Genomic DNA, 26,218 nt, shown 5'->3' with positions numbered 1-26,218 from the left:
CCATCTAGTAATTCATTCTTTTAAATACATAAACAATTCTAATATAGATGCAAAAACCCAAGAAATGCAAAGTCTTATATTAGACTGAGAGCTTTTGAGTCTTTAATAATTCAAAAAAACCATAGGAGATAACGTTATCGCCACAAGTTTTTTTTTCAACAAATATATGAATGCCACAAGTGATGCGATGTGTAATGTACTATGTGATAAGCTTCGCAACTAAAGATTATTTTAATAATTAATTAATTGGCCGATTATTTTTTTCAATTGATCGATGAATCGTTTTGTTCTTCTAAACACAATTTTCATTTCCTCGTCTTAATTAAAATATTGAATTCTTGGATGGATAAAAAAGTAGTGCACAAAAAAACAGAATATTCAATACTATAAGTCAAATAAAAAAGCTAAATGTTTGTAAAATAGCTTAACAATGAGCAAAAATACACACAAATCAATGCTATACACTTGCAAATATGTGAGATACTATTTTTTATAAAAACGGTCTTGAGCGCCCTCTGCAGGGCCAACGTGCTACCACAAGCATGTCCCCACAACTCTACTATTATTTGCATTTAATTAACGTGGTGAGTGGCACATAAATCTCGTGACAAAGCGATTAAATGATGACATTTGTTGCCAACGCTTTTAATAAACGATTTTAATTGATTGTATTGATTCGTTTTGGCAGCCCTAGGTGTGATACTCCAAATTTCAGAACGGAATAGTTTTTTTCCAATGTGATTCAGGATCTTGTATCAGTTTTGTTACATGCCCATCAATGCCGAGATTCAGTTTGTATGTGACAGGATTTACACTGAAAAATAACAGCAACCATGTGATAAAAATGATGTATCTAAGTCAGCTCAAGGGTGTTTTCCTGCTACTGGTAACCATGGAAATATTTTTCTTTATTTAAGGTTTGTTTTTGTTTATTGTTTCTTTGCATTCACTCAGTATTGAGATAAATTCAATAATATCCAAGCACATGTTTTCAACGAGTGTTTAAATCTCTCCGCTATGAAGACATTATCAACACAAAAGAGTTTTGGTACTACCAAGCCGCTAGTTGGCGGTACGCTAATACAATTCACTTTCAGGTGATTTAAGAAAAGCAAGGAAGAAAATCCCCGGTCAAATGACAAAATGGCTGATTCTGTCTCTGGGACTGAACTATCCTTTACGCAAATGTAAACAGTCGACTTTTTAAAAGCCTCGAGTAGAAGCGACGTTTCGGGACACGAACGATAATGTACGTTGGCATAAACCACACACGTTGTCTTTTTATGACAATGACGGTTGTTGCTTCGGTACTTTGTTTTTAGCTTCCGTAGCTAGCTTGACACACGTTAGCCCGTTACATGACAGTTCTCATCCAGTGGCAAATATTTAATAATTTGGATACACACTCCTCCACAGAACCAATGCATTACTCTGAATACTTAATTGAATTGGATCTGAAGGTTTATTTCTAACCTTCACAAGACATTTAGGGGAGGATGACTAATTAGCGAGCTGATCTATACAAATAAACATAACTTGACTGACCACAAAGTTCAACAATACTTCAATCACGTTGAGGCTGATCATTGTTAGAATTTTTTTAACATCCATGTGCCCTGTTCCCTGTACAGTCTTCTGTGAAGAATGATGGCCCAGCAATCTGAACGTCGTCGGATCTATATGGATCAGTCAGAGCTGCTTTGTACTAAAGGATGTGGTTTTTATGGTAACACTACTTGGATGGGGTTGTGCTCTAAGTGCTGGCGAGAGGAAAACCAGCGAGACAAACAAAAACAGATCCAGGACGACTTGGCGCTCGCTAAGAGGTTTGTGACTACAAATATCTTGAACTTCAACAGAGGACGGTCCATGAATATTGTTCTTATGTTTTTTACATTTTATTTTCAAGAACATTTGATTGCTTGTAAGCGGCCCGATAATGCGTCATCACTATTTTTGCATTCAATCAGAGAGAGGAAGCGGACAAATCAACAACCATGGCGGACGGAAACATGGAGTGTCATGAATTCCTAAATCCATGGAAGATGAACACTAGTGTATTTTATAACTAACCTAACAGCCATCATGTCGCATACAACTGGATTCACAAGATGTTGTCCAACTACATTGCTGTAAAAGACAGTGGCACTCATTGATAAAGCCCTATTATCCTCTAGTGGTAGTTAACAATATTTACATTCAAATCACACTACATGGTGGGCATTCAAAGAGGGTAAAGCAAGGTTTTGGATTTAATTAATATTAGGGGTGACAACACTCCTTTAGTACTGACCGCAAACATGAGCACATTGCAAGTGATTTCACTTTGTCCTCTTCTATGCATGCAGACCACTTGTGAACACCCAGCAGATGAAGTTGCATACAAGTCGCATTTAGTTGGTAATGTGAACCATCTCACAAAAACATCGGATTTCACCTCAAAATCGGAATTGAGCATTATGCTCTGCAGTGTGAACCTAGCCTTAGACATGACGCACCAAGGTTAATGCGATATGATTACTATAACAACAAAAATAACATAAAAGACTGCAATAGGCATTTTTTACAATGTAGTACTTAGAGCCTGGCCTAAGTTAAAGTTATAATTATAGTTCTCAAATTGAGGTATTTGAAGGTACGCTCAAGCTCTTCAAAATGATCAGGCAAAATCGCAGCAGCATTTGCTTCCCTTATACATACAGATATCCACTCGCCACCTTCTCATCTTCAGTGGTTGTTTATAAGAATAATTGTAAATGTATTTTTCCCATATTCAAAATGTTTAACATATGTGTCTTTTAAAATATGAAAGTAGTTATTTAAATTAAACATAAATATCTGCTATTGCAGATAGAGTATATCCATCCATCCAATATCTGCACTGCTCATCCTTACCAGGTTTGCGTGAATGCTGGAGCCCATCCCAGCCATCTTCGGGCAATGGTCAGGGAACACTCTGATCCGGTTGCCAGCCAGACGCAGGGCACAAAGAGACAGACAAATCACACACTCATTCATAGCTAGAGACAATTCGGACCAGACAATTAACCTAAAATGCAGGTTTTTTGGAATGCGGGAGGAAACCGGAGTGCTCAAAGGAAACCCACTCAAGCAGGAAGAGAACATGCAAACTCCTCACAGGAAGGCTGGTAGTTGAATTCGATCCCATGACCTCAGAACTGTGTCGCGGACACGCTAACCACTCACCCGCCATGCCGCCCCAAAGTATAATCCACAATAAAATAAGATCAATTCTATTAAAAAAAGAAGTAAATACAATAAACAAAATAGAAATAAAATGAGCAATATTATGGTAAATGATAAATGGTCTGCATTTATATAGCGCTTTTCTCCCATAGTAGACATTTTAAGCTCATGTCATTTTTATTTTATAAGTCACAAATTAGTCAATAAATATAGTACAATATGCTGAAAAATAATGATTTAAGAAAGAAATGCATTGAAATTATTTTACTGATATTAAAAAAATAACCTATCCATAGAAAATACAAGTAAATAAATACACTTTAAGTGCTGTCCCTTTTTCCATTTTTTTTATTGCCAAAGAATAGTAATTAGTGGTTCATGTTGTGCTGTGCCCAAATTAAAGCCACAAACAAACTATGTAGAACTAGAAGGTTTTTGTAAACTTGTTTTTATTCTTGATGTGAGTTGGTTAGATGGGATCTTTGAGATTTCATAAAGACTTTATTGTAGCAGACTATCTTCTGTGTCACCCACAAATTTATTATTTTGCCAATATGAACTAAAAATTTTGAATGTTTTACATTGTGCGCCTTTTTTGTTTATGACATAAACTTCATCTTTTGACATCCATTATTGTCCCCTGACACTTCTGTTCTGCCTCCCTTGTCTGCCGCAGGCTGCAGAGGGAAGAAGAGGAAGCCTATGCAGGCAGACATCAGAAGACCCCGACGCAGCCGGCCACCGGGGAGCGCAAAACAAAAGAAAAATCGAGCAAGGTCAACCCTGTTGCCAAGTTATTCACTCCGTCCCTCAAAATACCACTAAAGAAAGGTAGGCCTTTTAGCTGATGCGTCTGCTTGCAAATAAATGTACCTCATTTTTCCGCACTACATGACGCACCCCCAAGTCTTTTTTTGAAATATTTTTTTTGCTATATTCTATAATTCACATCGGACTTTTAGGCGCATATAAATAAAACTACAGTAAGGGCTAAGGTTGCACTAAAGATGAATAAGAACCATATTTATGTATTGATTGATCAGTCAAATATATCACAGATCAAAGTTGTAAACCAAAAAATTGGATGTGACCGGAATCAAACCCGGATCCTGGCATATGTGGGGGGGGGCGTTGTAAGGTTTATTTTTCTATATTCTTTATCAATTATCCATTATCGGTCAAATCATAATACGCTACAAAGCCAAGGGGCCGAGACACTTGCTCTCTGCCAAGAGGCTGAGTCAATGTCCTAGCCACAGAGCCAAGCAGCGATCAGTGCGAATGCACCGTTCCCGGAGGTACTGCAATACCGGGCCGATGCGTGGGGTTTTGGGGTTTTTAAGGGTTATTGTTCTATCTTCGTTATTCATTATCCATTATCTGTTATCGGTCAGTTCATAATACGCTACAAAGCCTAGGAGCCGGGACACTTACTCTCAGCCAAAAGGCCAAGCTAAGGTCCTAGCCCTAAAGCCTTGCTGCGATCATTGCGAATGCACCGTTCCCGGAGGTACTGCAATACCGGGCCGATACGTGGAGGGGACAGAGCAAGCTCTTATACCATCTCCAAACTGCAAAAATCGATTGGAAATAAATGTCCTTCATTGAAGCACACAGTCCAATAACGTAATGGATACTACACAAATCCAAGGTCACTTGTCGACACAGACTGAATCTCAGTGCCTGGTCTTATTTACTATAATACAGGAGTTACAGACAAAGAGGCATTAGCTTTTATGTCATAATCACAATATTTTCAGTAACAGTACCATGTTGTTGATGATTTTATTGGGTCAGGCCACGAGAATATTGTTACAGTCCTTGGTACAGAAAAGGTTGCAGACCACTAAAATACAGTATTGTATCACTGAGTCGCAAAGGTCTTTATGAAGCGCACAGGATCCTGAACGGAATGAAAAACAAAAGGCATTGTGGGAAGTCATTTTGTTGTCCTGAAAGATATAAAGGAACGCATAAGCACACATATTCAACAACGTTTGTGGCTTGCAATGTTTAGTTTGAGCTTAAAAAAATTGAAATAGTTGCCCAATGATTATTATACTGTGATCTTATCGTCGCTATCAGGGTTTCATGCCCATGTTAAGCAAATATGGTGTGTGATATGTATTTACTGATCAATATTGAACAATTATGATAATATACTTTTATGCATTTCCATTTGTTTACGTACAAAAAGTGCACCGTTCAAATTTTTGGCCAATTTCAGGTTTTTGGGTGCAACTTATAGTCAGGGAAATACGGCATGTGTAATTAAACCATAAGTGTTTTACCCGGATGAAACCTCTCAAAAGCTCAAAAGTTAGATAATCAAACAGCAATTGTGTCTCCTCCCCCTAGATACCACTGCTTCAATTGATTCTCAGTCCACCCTGAGCTCCTGCTCCACAGTGAGCCGGCCATCCACCGTGGACACGGACCAAGCAACGAGAGATTTCATGGATTTCCTCAGGCCTCTAAAATACGGACAGCAAATCTTCAAACAGTGTCGCGCCTTCACTGAAAGCATGGCCTACAAGCGGGTGAGCCCTAGTACACTTGGCACATAAGTTAAATTGGAACATGATGAACCGTATTTTCCTATAAGGCGCACCCCAACAAACTAGTCTTTTTTGGTATCTTTTCATATATAAGGCACATAGAATTAAAACTAGTAAAAGGGGTAGAGTTTGAAAAAAAAAATAAGTGTTGTATTTTCGTGCAGTCAGATTAGATCACGGATCACAATTGCCGACGTTCACATAACATTGATTGCAACAGTAATCAAACAAGATCAAGGCGTGGAGTGTGGCAAATACTGTCCACTAGAACACTATGTATACAGACGACACTTGAAAAGGTATCAGGTCTTACCAAGTTGTTGATGTTGGTATTGGGCCAGGCTGTGACAATATTCTCACACATTAAATGGACTCACAGTCTTTTCGAGACACACGAGATTATGAACTGAATGATGAGAAAGGCGCGTGAAAATCTTTGGTCGTCCTGAAAAATATAAGTGGCCGCCCGTATGCAAAACGTTTGTCACTTACACTGTTTAGTTTGATTTGAGAAAAAAGTGAAACAACATTCTCTCTACTCTTAACATCTGGTTCAAGTTCAAGCTTTTCTGAATTGCTTGGGTCTTAGGGACACCACTTCTTTTGGTATGTCTTGAGCAAGTAGAGACTGACCATGGCCGTTCCTCTCCAGGTCGTTTTTTTTGGGCAGGGGTTTGCTCCCCCATATGAAAAAGATACTACCATCTGTCCTTGGTTACCAGTAGCAGGAGAAGCCTCCTAATCTGACTCAGATACAGCACCTTCATCATCTCATCGCCTTCGTTTTTTCGTGTAAAGCATCATCCCACTCTGTATAGATGAGCCGAACCTTGGCATTAACGGGCTGTGATAACGAGATAAGACCTGAAGCCATTTCAAATGTAGTTTGTATTCCTTGTTGTCTAGTTGATAGGATCCAGAGGTCTCCCCAGCCTAGTCCTTTGCATCCAATGTTATGCAATTGTGATCAACCATCCATGTCCCCAGCGGCCTGGTGGTTAGGATTCTGTGCTTTTATCCTTGCTATCAGGTTCGATCCCCATTGCCACCATTGTTATGCAACAGTGGCCAGCAATAAAATGTATCAATTGATCAATAGTTGCAGTAACATGGTATTTCCAATATTGTCCATGTCCAAATATCTGGACAATTTGGAGTTGCCTTACAGTCTGGAAAGTAATCATTTGCATTGATGTGTCCTCATATTAGGACATGGGTGCTGAGGACATGTCAGAATGCATTCAGGACTTTTACCAGAGCCTCTCAGAACGCCTGCACAGCCAATTCAAAGGTACGAGAATGCTTGTGTTGGTTAATTTTACACGTGAGGTTCTCAAATCCATGACTTTGCTTTCAGGCTCCTCCGAATATGTGGAAAGTATTATGGATGAGGTGGAGAGGTACATGATGACGCGTCTGTACAAGGAGGTCTTTTGTCCTGAAACATCCGACGATGAAAATAAAGACTTGGCAATTCAAAAAAGGATAAGGTTTGTGCACCGAACACACAGTTGTAATTGAATCATTTATTATTTCAGATTTAAGTTCACTATGTTCAGTTTTTTTCCCCAAAAAGATACCAAAATTCTGAAAGATTACTTCGAAAAAAAGGATCAATTTTATGAAGAGAAAGTTAGTTTCCAAAGACTGATTAGTTGATTTGCATTTTTGGAAAGTTGTACAGTGTATATAACAAATTTTCTATGGACAAATATAATTTTTAGCAAACGCTGTAGGCCTCCCAAAAGGTTGGTGGACCCCAAATGGCAACTGGCCCATAGTTTAGAGACTCTCTCACCAGCGTGGATAAATTTGTGGGACAGTTTGTATTATTTAGGGCCTCAGAGTGGTATAAGCACTTAATTTGCTAAAAAAATATATATATATATTTATTGCAATAATAAGCAAAAATACATAAGCTATCATATAAAGTGCATTTCTTTCCAATACCTGTAGGTATAGAAATTTGCATTTATTTTACATGAAAATATATTTTCCTTTTTTTAAATTTTAATTTCTTTTTTGTCCCTTTTTTACTTTTTGTTCTCTTCTTCTTATTTTATTGTGTTTCTATTTTCCCCATTCTTTTCTTTTTTTTCTTTTTTCCTCTTTTCTCTTCGCAAAACATGGAGGGAAAAATGTTGCGGTTTGGTCACTTTGAGTCTCCGTCGTTTGTAGTCTTCCTCGTGCTTTTAAGTCCTCGTTTTCGTTTGCACGACACAGAATGGGGACATCTAGTGGTCAAATATTACACACTGTTCCTTAAAATGTTACACAAAAAAAAAAAATCACAATTGTTATGAGATTTTTTAAAACAAATACTCCCTTTAAAACCTTATTTCTAATTTACTAAGATTTAGTATTAATATTTAATTTTCCAAATTAAAAAAAGCAAGAGTGAAAAGCCAATTCCCCACATGATAGTTCATCTCTTTTTGCTTATTATGGAAATTCACGTTTCTTTTAAACAAACGAAGGGTTTTTTTTTTTTTCGACCGTTAGGAAGTGCTCCACAATACTCACTGTCCTTTTAACACTAGCAACGACATGATCTGCTTGTTTCCGTGTTTATAGTCAGGTCTCATAACTTCTGTTGGTGGTGTTAGTATAGTTTTATGCAATCATTTCGGTGTCTTCTTATTGACAGATCCTTGCACTGGGTCACCATTGAGATGTTGGGCGTTCCCGTCGACGAGGAGATCCCCGAAGCTTCCGACAGCGTGGTCAAAGCCATTACGGGTTTGTCTCAAATAGGGATGCAACTAACAACTATTTTGATAGTCTACTAGTCTCCGACTGTTGAAACGATTAGTCCTATAATTGGATAATTATTCTTTTTTTTCTTACATGTAGCATGAATTGATTTACTCATATTGCAAATGATAATAGACTTAAGAAAAATGGGTGTTAAAAAAAAAATACACATTTTTTTTAACATACAGTCTCTGCTCTACTTACGAACGAGATCATTCGTGAGTTGAATTTGTACATAAGTTGCTTCAGTGCTATAGTTTGTATGTTTAATGTTTATATATGTATGCTTATGGTTTGTATAACTAACCTGTATTGTTTTGTCCTAATAAATAAACATTTCATAAAATAATATGCTCTATAAAGATAAATAAAGTTACGTTTAACTTACTTTTGGAAGATGAGCTTCAACAGTTAGGCGACTTCCTCCTCCGTGGTAAAAAAGTGGCCGACAAAAGCGATCCAACCATTTTCCCCACCGCATCGAGCTTTCTTATTCCACCTTAATTTCAAATGAAATGGCTCACCTCTTCTTTACACTTTACACCAACCATATTGAATGGATACAAGAGATATTAAACAATAAAAATGTAAAATTTCTTAGCACGCTGGAGATACAGTATAGAATGTTTACACACAAACTAGTAAGAGGAAACTGTTTTTTTTTTACTTCCGGGTGGATGCTGGGTGACCTCTCACAGCGTCACACGCCGGTAGCGGCGGTAAAAAGCACTACAGTAATGTCCTGTACACAGAAAAAGGTGCACACAATACAAAATCTAACTTACAGCAATGTCCGGATATTTTTCGACATCCCGAAAAAAATGTTTGTATCTACTGTTTTTTTGTAAGTGGAATGGTCGTAAGTAAGGGAGCGTCTTTACTGCGGATTTTCTGCAGAACTTTGAAAGAGAGTTAGTGAGACAAAGAATAACAATGATCGATGGATAGAAGCCTGGTCCGACCCAAACATAATGATTGATATTCTGGGGCCCCAAATTTTACCTCTACTCGAGATAGAGACACTATTACGCATGAGGGACTCTCAGCAGAGATTATGATTGTGTAAGAGGCCTCACTCGGTCTGAAAAACGTTTGTGACGACAATAGTCCAACAATGGAATTGATTTTTGACGACAATGTTGACTAATCGTTGCAGCCCTAGTCAGGAACCCACAACACAAACCTTAAACGCGTGATATGTATAGATTTGATTGTAAGAGTCAGTGTGTCAGTGTTGCTCTGCCACAACCTCAATTAACGTGTGCTTTTCCTCAGACGTGATCGAAATAGATTCCAAGCGGGTGCCCAAGGACAAGCTGGCGTGCATCACGCGCTGCAGCAAGCACATATTCAACGCCATCCGCATCAGCAAGAAGGAGGCGGCATCTGCGGACGACTTCCTGCCCACGCTCATCTACATAGTCCTCAAAGCCAACCCGCCACGGCTCCAGTCCAACATCCAGTACATCACGCGCTTTTGCAATCCCAGCAGGCTCATGACCGGGGAGGACGGCTATTACTTTACTAATTTGGTGAGGAAACATGTTTAATGTCAACTCTACACCTGATTTTGTTTTTCATTTTACTTGGGCAAGGTAATTGGGGCTCTGGTTTGTAGAAAAAGCATCAGTGAGCCACTAGGGACCGCCAAAGAGCCGCATGAAGCTCCAGAGCTTCTTGTACACGAAAGCAGATGTTTATTGGTTCTGTTGGTAATTATTGGAGATGCCTTGACACTAAACCTAACTAAAAACACTCACAGCAGCCTAAAGTACAACTGTAAATTTTTATGATAATCTAGCCGTATCGCAGCTTCTTATACATATACAAAGAGATATACATTGATATATTTAGACATATTAAATTTAGATCTGTGAAAACATTTGTAAATCTAGTAAAACAAGTAAAAAAAAAGGGAAAATCATGATTTAAGTCAAATTATCTTGCCTACAGATGGATTAATTTACTCCTTTTAAATATTATTTTTCTTAAAATGTATTCAAAGAGACACCGTGTAAAATTTGACCAATCAATGTCGCTGTATTGTGTCCTACACGTGAAAAGAAGTGCTACAAAGTGCAAGGAAGCAGGGCTGCACGATTTTGTAAAAAAACCTAATTGCTATTTTTCAGACCTCTATTGTAATTTTAAAATATTCTACTGTTGATGCCATCTTCTGGCTGAAATCATGAATGCATCCTCTGCCAAGCACCTTTTGTTGCGTGTGCAAGTAAGTGAAATTCCTAAAGTCGAGTAAATAAACTCTTCCTTTTTTTAATCTTTTTGGGGGTTTTGGTTGGCATTTGGACTGTATTTGAATCAGTTTTGTTTTTACTTTCACCATTTTTATTCAAGAATAAAAGAAAACCGCAACCATGGACGTTTTGTTACTCTCGCCCCCCATCCAACCACCAATACGGTGAATTTATCATGGTATTAAATATTAACACAATATTCTGCCAGATGAACAACTTTTTGTAACTGAGACTTTTTTCTTTTTTTTTTTATGTCCTCCGCTGCCATGGTTTGACTTCCAAGTGTGTCCAATTCTAAAGTGAATAGTTCCATACGGAATTACTTTTTTTAGATTATTTTTTTTCCACCTGGTAAAAAGAAAACACATGAGCAATATATTTTTTTTCAGTGGAGACTGAGGTCCTCCATTATAAAATAAAAATAAATAAAACAGTGATTCAACACAGGTTTTTTTTCCTGGTTGTTCAAATGAAATAATTCAAAACGCCTCGTAAGTAAAACGATGTGGAAATAGTTTGCAATACTCCGATTGTGCACTTCGGGGCAGTGTTGACAAAGTGAAAATCGGAAATTCCTTAAACGAATTGACAGTTAAAAACTGGATTATAGAATTCCACTTTTTTGATGCTTCAAACTGACTGTATATGGGCCCAGTTGTATCTTGACACCAACTATAAGATTTGAGACGCAAATTCTGTTTGAAGAAAAACATAAATTTTGCTTACTAACACTGTAAAACTCCTCCCAATTGGATAGTGAAAACAATTTTTGAAATAATTTCTCTCTAATTGACATACAAAAAACAGACAGGTATTTGCTTGAAATTTGTTTTATCAAACATGCCAAAATGCTGTGGAAATATCAGTTATCCAAAGTAAAATTTAAAGTTGAATTTTAGTTTTTCATAGAGTTCTATACTGTAATCAGAATGTATTTACCCTCATAACTGTATTTGTTATATTTAAAACTGAACTTACACAGTATTGGACAGTTGTATCACTTATTTAATGTTTGTACTTTGTGGTAAAGAGAGCTAATGTTGTGCTTTACTGCATACCTGTCAACCTCCACGGTTCCATGCCCGTACAAACTGTCATATTTTCCCTTACAAAATACAAAATAATCTTACACCATATTTTTTGGGGGGGGATGATGCATGATGGGAAATGCCCAGGCGGCAGACGCATGCACACATTAGCATCAGACCGCTCGCTTCGATTGCAACTAAAAAACGATACCGAGATAGAGGCTTCCGCGGCGAACTGGTTAGACTTGATTGATTTAACGTTTCGTGATAGTCGGTGTTTACCGGATGGTACCCATAATTTAAAAAATGCGTTTTCTTGTACATCGTACATGTTTTAAAATGCATAATAAACGTACTTTGTACGGCAAAAAGGTACTGGTTGACAGGTATGTTTACTGGGTAGTTGTGACCATCGTAAAAGGGACAATGTGTTTTTATCATGACAAAGAAGTTCACCTGTTAATAAAAGAATAATGATTTGATTAGAAGCAAAATTGTATGAACTATCATATAAAGTTGCTTTTAAAAAAAAAAAAAAACCCGTTAGTTGAGTATTTTTATTTTATTTTACATAACATGAGTCTCACTTAGTGGAAGCTGACAATGATGATGTAATGGTGCTGTTTGGTCATTTTGAGTCTCGTAGCTTGAAGTCTTTGTGGAATGTAGCACACATTTTCGGTTGCACTACACAATACTGCGTCATCTAGGGGTCAAATATTAAACAGCTTCCATTTAAATCTTTGTAAATATTATTACTGTTCTCTGGTGGCCAAGATGCACACATAATATTGAAAGCAATAATGATTCAGGGATATTTTCTATAGTTATCAAAGTTAAAAGGTATAAATTATTAAGTGAACACACATTATAAAGTCATTGTGGCAGTCCTATATTGCACTAGGAATGTGACATAACTGTAAGATCCCCATACATTTTCTCTTTCCACATTTTACACTTTAAAGGTGGGTTGTGTAGTTTGAAGTATCCTTAAAGAAGTTGAAATTAGAATATTTTCTCCATTAAGTATGTGTTAACGATGCCCAACTGAGTTTAAAGAGTTCTTGCGCTTTTTTCCATCTGCGCCTATTTGCTTTTAATGTTTGGCACAGCTGTTCGATGCAGAACCCATTTAGTAGGAGGAAAGGGGGGGTTGGTTGGACAGTGACTTCATGCTTGCCTCGTGTTTTTGTTTGTTCCAAATTTTAAGTGTAGCATGAAAATGGTGAAAGTAATAAAAGATGCCTACCCAAACTCAAGAAAGATGTAAAAAGACTATCCTAGCTCATCTAAGAAAGACTGATGCGTGCCTCATAAGTAACTTGACAGAGGTTGCGATAAAAACTTGGGCCAGAAGATCGCGGCAGTGGGTAAAAAAGCTCCAAATCCGAGACAGCTCATTTAACTCATTCAGTGCCATAACGTATACCCTATTTTCTGTACTATAAGTCGCTATGGGGCGTAAGCACCAGTCAAAAATTTGTAATTGAAATGTAAAAAACATAAGTCGCACCTGGAGTTCAAGTAGCATTGTTAGGGGAAATGTATTTGATACAATCCTATACCAAAAACATAAATGTCATATTGTAAGGCAATTTAAATGAAAAATAAAAAAAAAGAACAACAGGCTGAATGAGTGTACGGAAACTCACAGTACGTAGTTTAAGTAAAGACCAGATGATAGAGGTGCTGTATCTGAATATAAGGAGGCTTCTCCCGCTACTAGTAACCATGGAATCTGTCGAATGTGAGGGAGCAAACGCCAACCTAAAAAGAAGAGCTTGCAGAGGCTCATCTTGGCCCCGATACATCACAGGGATTTGTGAACTCTGAACATGTTCGGAGGACTTTTTTCTCTTTTTCAAATTATGAACCACATGATTTCCAGGCGTTTTCAAATGCCGCTCCCACAAAACAAAACTTTAAAACAATGTGAATGTCAACTTTTCAGTGCTGCTCCGTGGCCTTCATCGAGAAGCTGGACGGAAAGTCCCTCAATATGAGCGCCGAGGAGTTCGACAGTTACATGTCTGGGGGCCAAACGTCCCCCACTGCCGGCATCAACCAAGTGCACAAGCGCCTGGACCTTCTGACGGGCCTCGGAGAACGGCAGGAGCTGGTCATGGAGCGAGCGCGGCAGATGGAGAGCGACCTCATCGACTGGACGGACGAAGTGGAGCAGAAGGTCCAGAGCGTCCTGGAGAATTTCGAGGCGCCCGGCGCGCCCGTTGCCGAGGTCAGTAGTAGTGCGGCTGCCCCGGTGACTTCTTCAGCGATCGACTCTGATAACATTGAGAACGAACATCTCCCACCACCCCTGACGCCGCAAGTTTTCGCTGGATAACGACAGAAGAACTACGGATTCTGTCCATTGAAGTGCAAGTAAATCACAATAACTGGGTCACACCTACGACTGCGACTCCAGCTGGCGGGGCAATCCTTTGCCACTACATATATATATAAATTATTCCTAGTTAGGAATAATCTAAAATACACTACAACCTTTATAGAATATTTTGTGTCTGGCAGTGCTTCTCAATTATTTTCTGTCATGCCCCTCCTCGAAAGAAGAAATCCTCGCGTCCCTCCCAAAATCGAGCTTTTTTTTTGTGATCACATAATATTGGTGGGGACACAACAAAGCTTGCTTGATATTGATGGTAACACGTCAACCTTCCGACCGTGCAAATTCTAGGCCTTCCGGCACATTTTCACTGAGGAAAAACTCAAGGGTCATTGTGATTAGGTTGTAATGCATTTAATTGACCGCTTAATTAATTTGGCTTTGTGCTGTCCGCCGCCAACATTTTTAACAGGGCAAGCAAACTGTTCTTTGCTCGTCTCCCTCCAAGGTCACAGTGATGTGCAACGGGAGATTTTTGTTTGTCTCTTCTCCCCCATCTCCCCTGCCCTGTCTCCGCTTCCGCGTTGAATTTTTTTTTCATGGAGTCACTTGAGGGCGTGTTACACATCGTGTCTACACATTATACTAAATGTTTGTACTCTGTGCTTAATGCACTGCATGGAGGACAAATGTAAACAAAACACTCCACTGAGAACGCCACTGCCCCCTATTGTAGTGGTGCAACTGTTATTTATTCTGGGACCGTTAAAAAAAGAATAGTTCCCCGAAGTCCAACGTGCCCGTTCCCCCCATAACGGAGGGCCTTCTTCATTATTTGAGAACCTCTGGTGTACTGTAATTATTTGTGTATAACGCACTTTTTTTTAAACTTAAAAGAAAAAACTTTGGGTGCGCCTTACACATGAGTTTTACGGTAGTATTTTACAGTATTTTTGCACTGACTTATCGGTCAAAAATATCTCAAACCAGAATCACAAAACATTGGATACAGCAGTGATGAGAGTGACATGTCTTTACCACTGGACCCCCAGTGACACACATGGCATACCTAACATATCTGATTATCACGCTATTATCAAAGCCAAAGTCAAATTCATTTTCAATTCTGCAGCATAGAATTGAAATTACGTCACTCTTAAGTGTCTAGACAAGTCATGTTTCTTTGTATAATCACAAGAAGTCTCAAAGTGTTGCACAGACCACAGATTATTGCAAACCACAGACTATTATTACACCATCCCCTGATCTAGAACCTACATTAGAGCAAGGAAAAACTCAAAAACCTCAACATGGGGAAAATGAAGAAACCTTGAGAAGGGACCACTCATGAGGTAATCCCCCTTCCAGGATGACCAGGCTGCAATGGATGTTGTAATAACAATTAATACACAGATGTCGTCAACATGAAATATAGGTCATTCATAAGCTATAGAATATAAGTGTGTTTTAAGCCTAGATTAAAACAGTTCCACTGATGTTGCAGATCGGATCTCGTCTAGAAGATAAAAAAAAAGTAGCAGTACCATAGTAGAATTTTAGAGCATGGCAAAAACATAAAGTCAACAGTGTTTGTCACCTACAATGCATCGAATACAATAGAAGAATTGAATAGAATTTATTGTCCTTGTAACATGGAAATGCACGCCACAATAACATTTGTTGCTATTCCCATGAATAAAAATAATGTGATAAGATAAAATCTTACGCCTTTTCATCCGTCATCCATACCACAGTTGGTCCAGTGATTAGGATTCGGCACTATTACCGCCGCGACCCAGGTTCAATTCTTGTTGCATCCAACTGCAAAGGTTGATCTGAGAAAAAGTGAATCAAAATGTTTTACCGAATTTTAATTAAAAAGCCAAATGCGCGTTGCACACAAATAAATACAGTAGGTCTGATTCTATGAATTCACATTTAACTGTTGATGTGCTGAACTTGAAAGTCTGCAATTGTTTCCTGAATGTCAGTTGACCCATTTGAATTGGAATTTGGGTACACTTGTCCCAAAGATCCAATTTGTTTGTTTTGTATATGTTGTATCACATGTTTCATCAACTCTATTTTAAAAAAGAAAAATAGGTCAAAATTAGGTATTTTTGTAAGATGGCTAATATTTTTAGTTTTGTTTTTAAAGATAATAAGTAATGATACTCCTAAGCCATTTTGTAGATATTTAATCGTTTTAGGAACCCATTTTTCAACAAAATACAAAATGAATAGTCTGCTAGCTGCAAATTTATTTTTTTTAATTCTTTTTTCAATATATTTGTACTTCAATTACTTGGAAAAATATCTGCCATGTGACTAATTTTTCTCATTATCAGTATTATTTTTGTTTCTTTAATTATATTTTCAACCCTTTGGTAAAACAAGAAATTATTTACCTACAATAAGTAAAATTCTCAGTAATGTCTACAATTTTGGAAACGTAAGTCTTGTTTTTTCTGATTTGACTCTAAGGGACTACACAGATTGTATTTGCTTCCTATTTTGCCATAAGGTCAAATAAGAAAAAACAATAACTAAAATTATCAACTTTTACCCTTGTAAAGCGTGGCTCAAAATACATTAACTGTTGAAAACTGACAAAAGTAAAGTTAAAATAACGTTTTCCTAACTGGAAAATTATTTCAGAGCACTTTTAAAAATACCCAACTATATTTAACATTAATTAAGGCGTCATTAGCAAAAATAGTCCTTTGTCCCAAAATAAATGAATGATAAATTAAAATGTTTATTTTTAAAAAATCTTAATCTAACAGTAAACTAACCAAAATGTAAAGAAAATAGCACATGAAAAATACTAACAAACTCCTAATAAGACTAACTGAAACTGCAAAACACATTTAAAAAAAGTAGGAACAAATCTAAATGAGAAATAAGGACTTAACTTTTGCCAAATTAAATTCTCTTGGAAAAACCTCCATACATACCTTGTTACTTTTTTTAAAAATATTGAGGTACTTTTGACCCAACCATCACCATGCAATGTTAAAAGTAAGTAACTGCGGAGTGTTAAGTAAATAATACGTAATCAACACTTTTCTAGTGTTAATCAGTGTTTATCATGGTTCACCAACCTTTTCAAGCTAAAAGCAACTTTTCTGTTACTGATCAGTACCTGGAGCTACCAGTTTGATGTACATCCCAAATGACAAATGATTGTGTTTTTTGTTTTACCCGGTTGTAATTATTAGAAGAAGGGTTTAAAAGAGCAACCACTAAAACAGGGGTGTGCAAACTATGGCCAAATGCGGCATCATGTGTTTTTAATCCAGCCCGACAAATTAAAATGGTAAAAATATAAAAAATATGTAATGTATACAAAACGATAGAAAAAAAAGTACTAATGATAAAAAAACAATGTTGAATTGGAGCCAGTCCCCAATTTCCCTTTGTGTGTCTTTCATATTGATACTGTATGTAAATTATAGGCTAACTTAAAAAGAAGAAAGAACTGAGCATTTATTTAAAGACACCAATTGTGTCAATGATTTCTCATGCCAGTTAGAAATCAAATCTCTGAGAAAATCACAATGACCCATCACTGGCGAACTAGTTTCAGAACTGGTCTGCGGGCTACTCGGCTGTATTTAGGGGGCTACCAGGGGCCCATGGCCCTTTTGTTGGTGACCGCTGGTGTACATTATACTTGGCAATATTGGCACACATTTGCAAAAGGTAAAAACTACTTATGTTTTTACTATGTTATTATGGGTTATTATTAGAAATAGGGTCCAAATAGTCTCAGTCATGCACGAAAGAAGTTATAGTCTCATTCTAAAATAACTTGGGAAAGATTGGTCATGTATTTAAAGACAGTGATCACGTCACTGATTTCTCGTGCCAGCTAGAAATCACATCTCCTAGAAAATCCCTATGTCCTATCACTGGTGAGTGTCAAGTGAGGCATGGCAAAGGTTGCCCTCAGAGGTCAATCTGACACACTGGCTGGGGATGAAAGAGGAATTCGTTGACTCAGCTTGTGTGAGTTGGAAAGAGATTTTGTTATTGGTCATAGTGATGCCGGTCATTTTTAAACACATGTCCCTATGGGGAATGTTTTTGCAGGTGTCCAGGTGTGTATTTAATGAAAAACATGCAAGCGTCATACGTGTTGTCTTTCAAACCTTCAGAAGCAAATCGGGCACACTGGCTGGTGATGAAAGAAGGCCTTGTTGACTCAGCTCATGTGGGTTGCAAGTTATTTACAAAATTATAGACTAATTTTAAGTAATTTAGAAAGGCTACCATGTCTGTGACCCCGCATGTTGCGCTAACACAGCACTCTATGGTGCTCCATTTTATGACCTAATAACAACTGTTTTTATATTTACCATGACAATCAGGAGGTCCCACTGTGCTAGTTGCTAGCGACAAATTCAGAGATAATCATTTGCACACTAGTGTATGGAGTCAAACACTGAACGATGCTTTTTAGCACTTTTTTTGCACTTGTCCCTGCAATGCCAATATCCATTTGGATATTTAAAGGTCAATATTTCTATTTTAAGCTTTCAGGTATGCATATTCTGAAGCCATATTTGGTCTGTTTTTATTGTTTTGAGCGAATGTTTTTTAAATTGTTCAATATACTGTACAGTGCCCTAGTGAATGTATTGCTCCCCACCCCCCAAACTTTTTTGTCATATTGCCACATTTCAGACTGCAAACATCAAGCTACAAAAACTGAAACTTTTTTCTAAAAATCATCTACATCTGAGACACAACTGTGTACCGTAGTTGAACTAAATTATTTCAACATTTTATATTGAAATATACATTGAAAAAAACGGAAAGGTAAGTATTGCAAGAATAATGCACTCCTGTTCCCTCAGCTCAGTAAAGCGACTCCAGAAGTTCCCTGAGGAGTTTTGAATGATCCATTGTTGACCTAAATGACAAACAGAGTCAACCCACGTGTCATTAAGTCTTAGTTCAAACAGACAGCATTGTGAAAGCACTATGACAGCATTATGAAGACCAAAGAACACACCAGGCAGGTACGGGATACCATTTTGAAAAGTTCAAAGAAGGAATGGGATAAAAAAAGATTTTGCACCCTTAACCGTATTTTCACGACCATAAGGTGCACATAAAAGTGTCAGATATTCTTCAAATTGTGCGGCACGACCTGTGTGTGATGTAAAGCATTGGACGTAGGTCAGCTCGGTGGGCTAGTGATAGGGTGCCTGCCCCAAGAGTAGGAGGTCACAGGTTTGAGCCTTGGCCGAGTCATACCCAAGACTTACAATATTTCTGTCAAAAATCCGATTTTCTCCTGTGACTTCAAGTGTCCCGCTTGCGCAGAATTGGACATGGGACGTTACACGCAATACGTCCATTGTTTGCAAAAGTACTCATGGATTCTAACGCTGTAGCGTATCTATCAATTTGAAAGTTATTGAGCTACTGGAGGCTGAAGAGCGCTGTCCCCCAAATATTAACTCAATCCAAAACCTCACTTTCTTTGCATTGAATGCTTTTCTGTGTTTTCGGCCGCCATGCTGTGTTGATTTCTTTGCTATGAGCACAACCATGGAAACCAAGCAGCCGCGAGATATTTGAAGATTAAGGAATCGATGGTTCGCAGCAGAGAAGGCTAAAAAAACGAACTCTGACAGATTTCTATCCGTATGTTTTACTTTGCAATCGATACTCAAACCACAACCAAACTCAGTTTTGTTCCAGTTGCACACTTGTATATATTTGTCGGGGTTGTTGTCAGGCGGCCGCAGCAGAGGGCATCAGCGCCCCATCGTGCGGTATGCCCTGTGTAGTGTTAAATTTAGGAATAGAACAAGCAACAGAGACTGCGCTTTTTAACACCGTGAAATGGTAAATGGTCTGCATTTAATAGCGCTTCACACTTACCCATTCACACACACACTCACACACCAATAGCGGCCAGGCAGCCGACATGCTTATTGGGGGCATTAGGGATTCAGTGTCTTGCTCAAGGACACTTAGACATATAACACGGAGGAGCCGGGATTCGAACCTGCGATCTCTTGATCCCAAGACGAGCGCTCTACATCCTGAGTTACGTGGGCCCTATGGTCATGATAATACGGTACGCATTTCCAAGAGCATCGTGCGAGCAATAATATTAAAATGGAGCCTAAAACCAATGCAAACCTACCAAGACCCGGCCGACCCTCTAAACCAGGGGTCAGGAACCTTTTTGACTCAAAGAGCCATAAAAGCAAAAAATATTAATTTTATTTTGGGAAAGAGCCACACCATATATTATGAGACAAATTTACTAAATTGCTAAAGCCGCGCCCCAGACAAAAGCTTAGTCTTCAGCACATTTATTTTTGATGATTTGATAAAAATGATGAAAAGAGAATAATGCCAGAGCCCCTGTCCCAAAATCAACAAACATACCACTTTAAACTTGTCTTTTTCTTGCAATTACTCAAGATCGGTTAAACTCCTTTTGACCCTTTTTTTCATACATATTGGTTTCAAAACCAGATGCAAGCAGTTATTGTGAAAAAAACGTCACAACATTCTGCAAATAGGGAGTCTGATGGGCTCACTTTTGGCGCAGACGGCGTAGGGCGAGAGATGGGAGGGAGTGCTTGCACTTTTTGCATAGCTCCACCCATCCCTCCCACTCACCCAATCAAATGACTAAGTTCTCTTCCGGTGTTTTGGCGTATTTACAGTTCTGTGGATTTATCATAAGGTATCTGAACACTGAACACAGATTATATAGTGAACTTTTATATAAAGGATTCTTTAGCGTTGTACAGCCAAAACGAGTTTTTTCCCCCCCTTTTTTGTGTGACACCTTGACTGTAAATTGTAGTGAAAAACGTGCCCTATATATACTGCGAAGTAATACCTTGTTATTTAGCTTTGGTTTGGCTTTGTGTGTACCCGAATAGGATAGACAAATCAAGTTTTGAACAAGATGGAGAAATTTTGCATGCAATCAAATTTGTCTCTGAGCCACAGATACTCATAGAAAGAGCCATATATGGCTCCCGACCCCTGCTCTAAACTTTCAGCCCAAACACGGAGAAAACTAATCAGAGAATCAACATGAACATAGGCCCATGAACATATTTGATGACCTGCAGGCGTACACATACGATCTGTGCACAAGACAACTATTAGTCGTAGTTTTTATAAATCTTCCCTTCATGGAAAAGTGGCAAGAAGAAAGCTTTTTCTGAAAGAATACCATAAAAATCCCCGTTTGGTGTTTGCAAGGAGCCACGTGGAAGACACAAATAACATGTGGAACAGGGTGCTCCTGTCAGATGAGACCAAAATGAAGCTTTCTGGGCCGAATGCAAAGAGGTACATTTGGCACTAGAGTCACCCTGAAAACACAACACCCACTGTCAAACATGGTGGTTGCAGCGTCATGCTATGAGGTTGATTTTGTCAGCTGGGCCTGGAAAGATTGTTAGAGTTGATGGGACGATACACGGAGCCAAATGCAGACCTTTTATGGAAGAAAACCTTTTGGATTCTGCAAAAGACCTTAGAATGGGGCACAGGTTTACCTTCCAACATGACAACAACACTAAATCTAATGCAAAATCGACAATTGAATGGTTTCAAACTATCAAAATAAAGGTGTTAAAATGACCAAGCACAAGTCTATACTTCAATTCTTTAGAACATTTATGGGAAGACCTGAAACTGAAAAATGCTGTGCCGAAAATGATCAAATGATAGAATGACTTGTTGCTGTTACTGCAGTGAACGGAGGTTGTACAAAGTATGAACTCAAAGGGGGCGAATATTTTTTTTATTTTATTTGTTAGCAAATTTAAAATGTTGAATAAATTTGGTTTCTTTTCACGATTGATGTCCCACATGTTGAGTCTTACGAAACATTTTGGGTTCTTTCTAAGTTTGACGCCTGAAAAATGGAAATATGTCAAAAGTTCTTGTGTTTGTGTGTGTAGATGGCTGGGGGGGGGGCAATACTTTTGCAAGGCACTGTTGGTTAAAGCACTGAATGAAAATGAACTCACACTCAACCCACTAGTAACTGCAATCGAACAATTGAGTGAGATTCAATAACAATTGAATTTAGGGGGGGATGCCCATAATTCCCAGATTTTTAGACATTGTGTCCCACTGAGTCTACTGAGAGCTTAAAAAAGCATCCCTTTTGGTTGGTTAATGTATCATACAAAAGATAAAAAATGATTCTCTTTTATTTAAACAATTTATTGGAGAAAATATTGTTGATTTGTATCGCCGTGTTTGCGTGAGAGAAGTGATGATGACTAATAAAAGATAAAAAGAGAATGCCTGGTTCGATGGGTTATTTTTCCTTTTTGCTTAGGCTGTGATTTTTCGCACCACTTTTACACAAATTGTGCAACTTCAGAATAGGAACAAGGTTTTGCAAGATATCTCAGAAGTGGGCAATAGATGTTGAGAAAACTTCTTTCACTTGCCTATTTTGGGAATTTCAGAATCAGAATTTCAAGGAACATGTGTTTTCTCACCCAAACAGTTTCACAGTATGATTCTAAATCCAGAAAGTCGTCGATAATTTTTAGTGATCAACAGTTGAGAGTTGGTCACTTTTCAAGTAAAAAACAGATGGAGCCAGGTTTAGGTGAAGTTATTTTTTATATTTATTTTCACTCATACATGAGTTTTTTATTTTATAAGTGTCCCTGCATAGAAACATGATCATATCATTTAAAATAAGAAAGGGCGCTTTTTGAGCAAAGAGCAGAATGAAGCAAGGTTTTGGTGAAATTCATTTTGGTTTGGGGTTTTTTTGGGGGGTGGGGTGTATTTTAATTTATAAGCATCTGTGCACACAAGCATGACTATATCATTTAAAATAAAAAGGGCAGATTTTTGAGCAAAAAGCAGAAAGAGCATACATTTTAGTTTCATATATAGGGGTGATGAACACTAAAATGAGTTTTGTTTTTCTTTTATACCTATCCCTGCATGCATTTTGTAATTGAAAACAAAATTGAATTTGTTTTTGCTTTGTGAGTTACATTTTTGCCCTGAATAAACAAATGAGTGTACAGTAAAGAAAATAAGAATTTGAAAGCCCTGCTATTTTGCTATTCCTCCCACTTAGAAATCATGGAGGGGTCTGAAATTTGATCGTAGGTGCATGTCCAATGTGAGAGAGATAAACTAGAAAAGAAAAATCCAGAAATCACAATGCATGATTTTTTAACAATGTATTTATGTTATAGAGCTGCAAATAAGTATTTTCCGCACTGGATTATAAGGCGCTACAATGGGAACGTCGACAAAACAGTCAGATGATTCAGTCCAACTGATTACCCCCTTAACATTTCCAAAGCTTGCAAAGAAGCAGACACGTGGGGATGCGGTGTTAGTAGGATGTCACTCAAATGCATCGTTTCAAATATCATTCGGAAGGTTAAAGTCTTGGGATTCAAGAAATGCCAAACATTTCTATGTTTCTATTTTCTTTTTTGCTCACAACTTTACTGTGCATATGACAATAAACACTTGGAATTGAGTTAAATTCACTCAACTCATCACAGCAACATCAAGATCGTTCTAAAACAAAATACCGGGAAAATATAAAGCCGCATAGCTCACCTAAGTTCTCACGTTCAATAATGATACGCAACCATGGTCTTCTTACTACCGTGAGTGTAGTAAATCCAGGAGAGTATAATATTTACAAATACAGACTAATGAAACATGTTTCTTTATGGCGTAGTTTAGCAAGCTTGCTATTCAGTCATCTTTTTCGGCCAATTGCAGGGTTTGTTTTGGCCCTCTAGCCTATCCGAGGCTCCGAATAACTTTAGCCAATAGCGATCGATTTAACTGATGATTGACACATCTTTTTCGGTCAATTGCAGTGTTTGTTTTGGCCCTCTAGCCTATCCGAGGCTCCGAATAATTTCAGCCAATAGCAATAGATTTAACTGATGATTGACACATTGGTTAGCCAATGAAACGCCGGCATAGAAATCCCAGCATACACCGCGGACTACTCCACGTTCGGGGGAAAATCGAGTCGGCGGCTGTTGCGTAAGTTGCAAGACCTTGCGATTTAATATTGAGCCATATATAAGGCGCACTGTATTATAAGGCGCATGGTCAGCTTTTGAAAAAAATTAAGACTTAGGTGCGCCTTATAGTGTGGAAAATACGGTATTTGAACACCTGTGTATTATCGAGAATTCCAACCCTGATAGACCTGTTAGCCCGCCCATTAGAAGTCCACCTGCACTCCATGTATCATCCTGAATAAGATGCACCAGTTTCAGGTTGTTAGCTGAATGAAGACACCTGTCCACCCCATACAATCAGTAAGGCCTTAACTTGTATCATGGCGAAGACCAAAGAGCTGTCCAAAGACACCAGAGACAGAATTGTACACCTCCACAAGGCTGGAAATGGGTACGGAGCAATTGCCAAGCAGTTTGGTGAAAAAAGGTCCACTGTTGGAGCAATCATTAGAAAATGGAAGCAGCTAAACAAGACGGTCAATTTACATCGGTTTGGAGCCCAATTCATGATATCATCTCGTGGGGTCTCAATGATTCTAAGAAAGGTGAGGAATCGGCCTGGAACTACACGACAGGAGTTGCTCAATGACCTGAAATCATGCATGGGATGAAACGTTCACCTGCGTAAACCAGCACATGTCAAGGCCTGTCTTAAGTTTGCATATGACCATTTGGATGATACAGAGCAGTCATGGGAGAAGATTTTGTGGCCAGATGAGACCAAAATAGAACTTTTTGGTATTAATTTCACTAAGCGTGTTTGGAGGAAGAATAATGAAGAGTAAATTCCGACGAACACCATCCCTACTCAGAAGCAATGGGGGTGGTGGCATCATGCTTTGGAGGTGTTTTTCTGCACATAGGATAGGACGAGTACACTGCATTTAAGAGAGGATGACTGGGACCGTGTATTGTGAGATTTTGGGCAACAACCTCCTTCCCTCAGTCAGAGCATTGAAGATGGGTCTTGGCAGGGTCTTTCAACACGAAAACAAGTCAGGAAAACCAAGGAGTGGCTCCGTAAAAAGCATATCAAGGTTCTAGCATGGCCCAGCCAGTCTCCAGACCTGAACCCAATTGGAAATCTGTGGAGGGAGATCAAGCTCCGTGTTTCTCAGCGACAGCCCAAAAACGTGACTGATCTAATCATGCAGTGTGATTTCTGGATTTTTCTTTTTAGTTTATCTCTCTCACAGCGGACATGCACCTACGATGAAAATTTCAGACCCCTCTATGATTTCTAAGTGGGAGAAATAGCAAAATAGCAGAGCGTTCACTTATTTTCTTCACTGTTTGTATATATATATATATATATATATATATATATAACATATTTTTTGCCAAGTGTTTTTTCTTTTGTTTATTCAAGGCAACAATGTGTTTTCATTACAAAATGTATGCAGGGATAGGTATAAAATACCTCACGACGTTTGGAGGATCATTCTGTGGACTGAGGAGTCAAAAATTGAACGTTTTAGAAAGTGCGCAGCCCGTTACATCTGGTGTCAAAATGGCAAAGCATTTCACTAAAAGAATGATGCAAATGGTGGCAGTGTGATGCTCTAGGGCTGCTTTTTATTATATTTATTTCTGGTGTTTACAAGAAGATCCTGAAGGAGAACGTCCAGCCATCAAGCGCTCTTGGATCATGCAACAGGACAACAATCTGAAACACACCACTAAGTCCACTTCTGAATGGTTAAAAGATAAAAAAAGACAGTTCTGGAGTGGCCAAATCGAAGTCCAAATTCAAATCCAATTGAGATGCTGTGGTGAGCTGAAACAGGCAGTTCCTTCTAGAAAACTCTCCAATATAAAAACAATTTTGCAAAGAAAAGGGCTATAATTCCTCCACAGCATTTTGAAAGACTCATTGCCAGTTATCGTACGTTTTACTTTGTTATCGCTGCCAAAGGTGGCATAACTCGCTATTGGGTTCAGGGGGCAATTACCTTTTCAGGTAGGTTTTGACCTTTTTCGTGCCTCAATAAATGGATCCAATTTTCAAAAACTGCATTTTGTATTTCCTTCAGTTGTTTCTGTGGGG

At 38.3% G+C, this 26,218-nt stretch overlaps 1 protein-coding gene and 1 non-coding gene across 4 annotated transcripts; one reads left to right on the top strand and one right to left on the bottom strand.

Moving 5' to 3' along the window:
• The first annotated feature begins 1,104 nt into the window (after positions 1 to 1,104).
• LOC148357930 (rab5 GDP/GTP exchange factor-like) lies at positions 1,105 to 22,450 on the top strand. Of its 3 annotated transcripts, XM_088345223.1 has the most exons (9): positions 1,105 to 1,249; positions 1,632 to 1,826; positions 3,884 to 4,038; positions 5,566 to 5,747; positions 6,975 to 7,056; positions 7,123 to 7,255; positions 8,413 to 8,504; positions 9,795 to 10,051; positions 13,754 to 22,450. In XM_088345223.1, the coding sequence occupies exons 2-9, from the start codon at positions 1,645 to 1,647 to the stop codon at positions 14,144 to 14,146; spliced, it is 1,476 nt and encodes a 491-aa protein (XP_088201349.1). In that variant the 5' UTR covers positions 1,105 to 1,249; positions 1,632 to 1,644; the 3' UTR covers positions 14,147 to 22,450. The 3 variants fall into 3 exon arrangements, with proteins under 3 accessions (XP_088201349.1, XP_088201347.1, XP_088201348.1); XM_088345221.1 differs by having other exon boundaries at positions 6,975 to 7,255; XM_088345222.1 differs by lacking the exon at positions 1,105 to 1,249 and having other exon boundaries at positions 1,309 to 1,826; positions 6,975 to 7,255.
• Positions 4,696 to 4,882, bottom strand: LOC148357931 (U2 spliceosomal RNA). The gene has a single exon (XR_015851909.1). It is a non-coding gene; the product is annotated as a U2 spliceosomal RNA (small nuclear RNA).
• Positions 22,451 to 26,218: the final 3,768 nt, after the last annotated feature.

This window comes from Urocampus carinirostris, chromosome 10 (assembly GCF_059441175.1).
Source record: "Urocampus carinirostris isolate Australia breed hairy pipefish chromosome 10, RoL_Ucar_1.0, whole genome shotgun sequence".
NCBI lineage: Eukaryota > Metazoa > Chordata > Actinopteri > Syngnathiformes > Syngnathidae > Urocampus > Urocampus carinirostris.
This window is presented reverse-complemented; position numbering and strand designations above follow the sequence as displayed.

Excerpts from the sequence above, each read along its gene's own strand:
- LOC148357930 (XM_088345221.1), top strand. The coding sequence starts at position 1,645 with ATGATGGCCCAGCAATCTGAACGTCGTCGGATCTATATGGATCAGTCA. Across the intron at positions 4,039-5,565 it reads CAAAATACCACTAAAGAAAG|ATACCACTGCTTCAATTGAT; the intron begins GTAGGCCTTTTA and ends TCCTCCCCCTAG. Across the intron at positions 8,505-9,794 it reads CGTGGTCAAAGCCATTACGG|ACGTGATCGAAATAGATTCC; the intron begins GTTTGTCTCAAA and ends GCTTTTCCTCAG.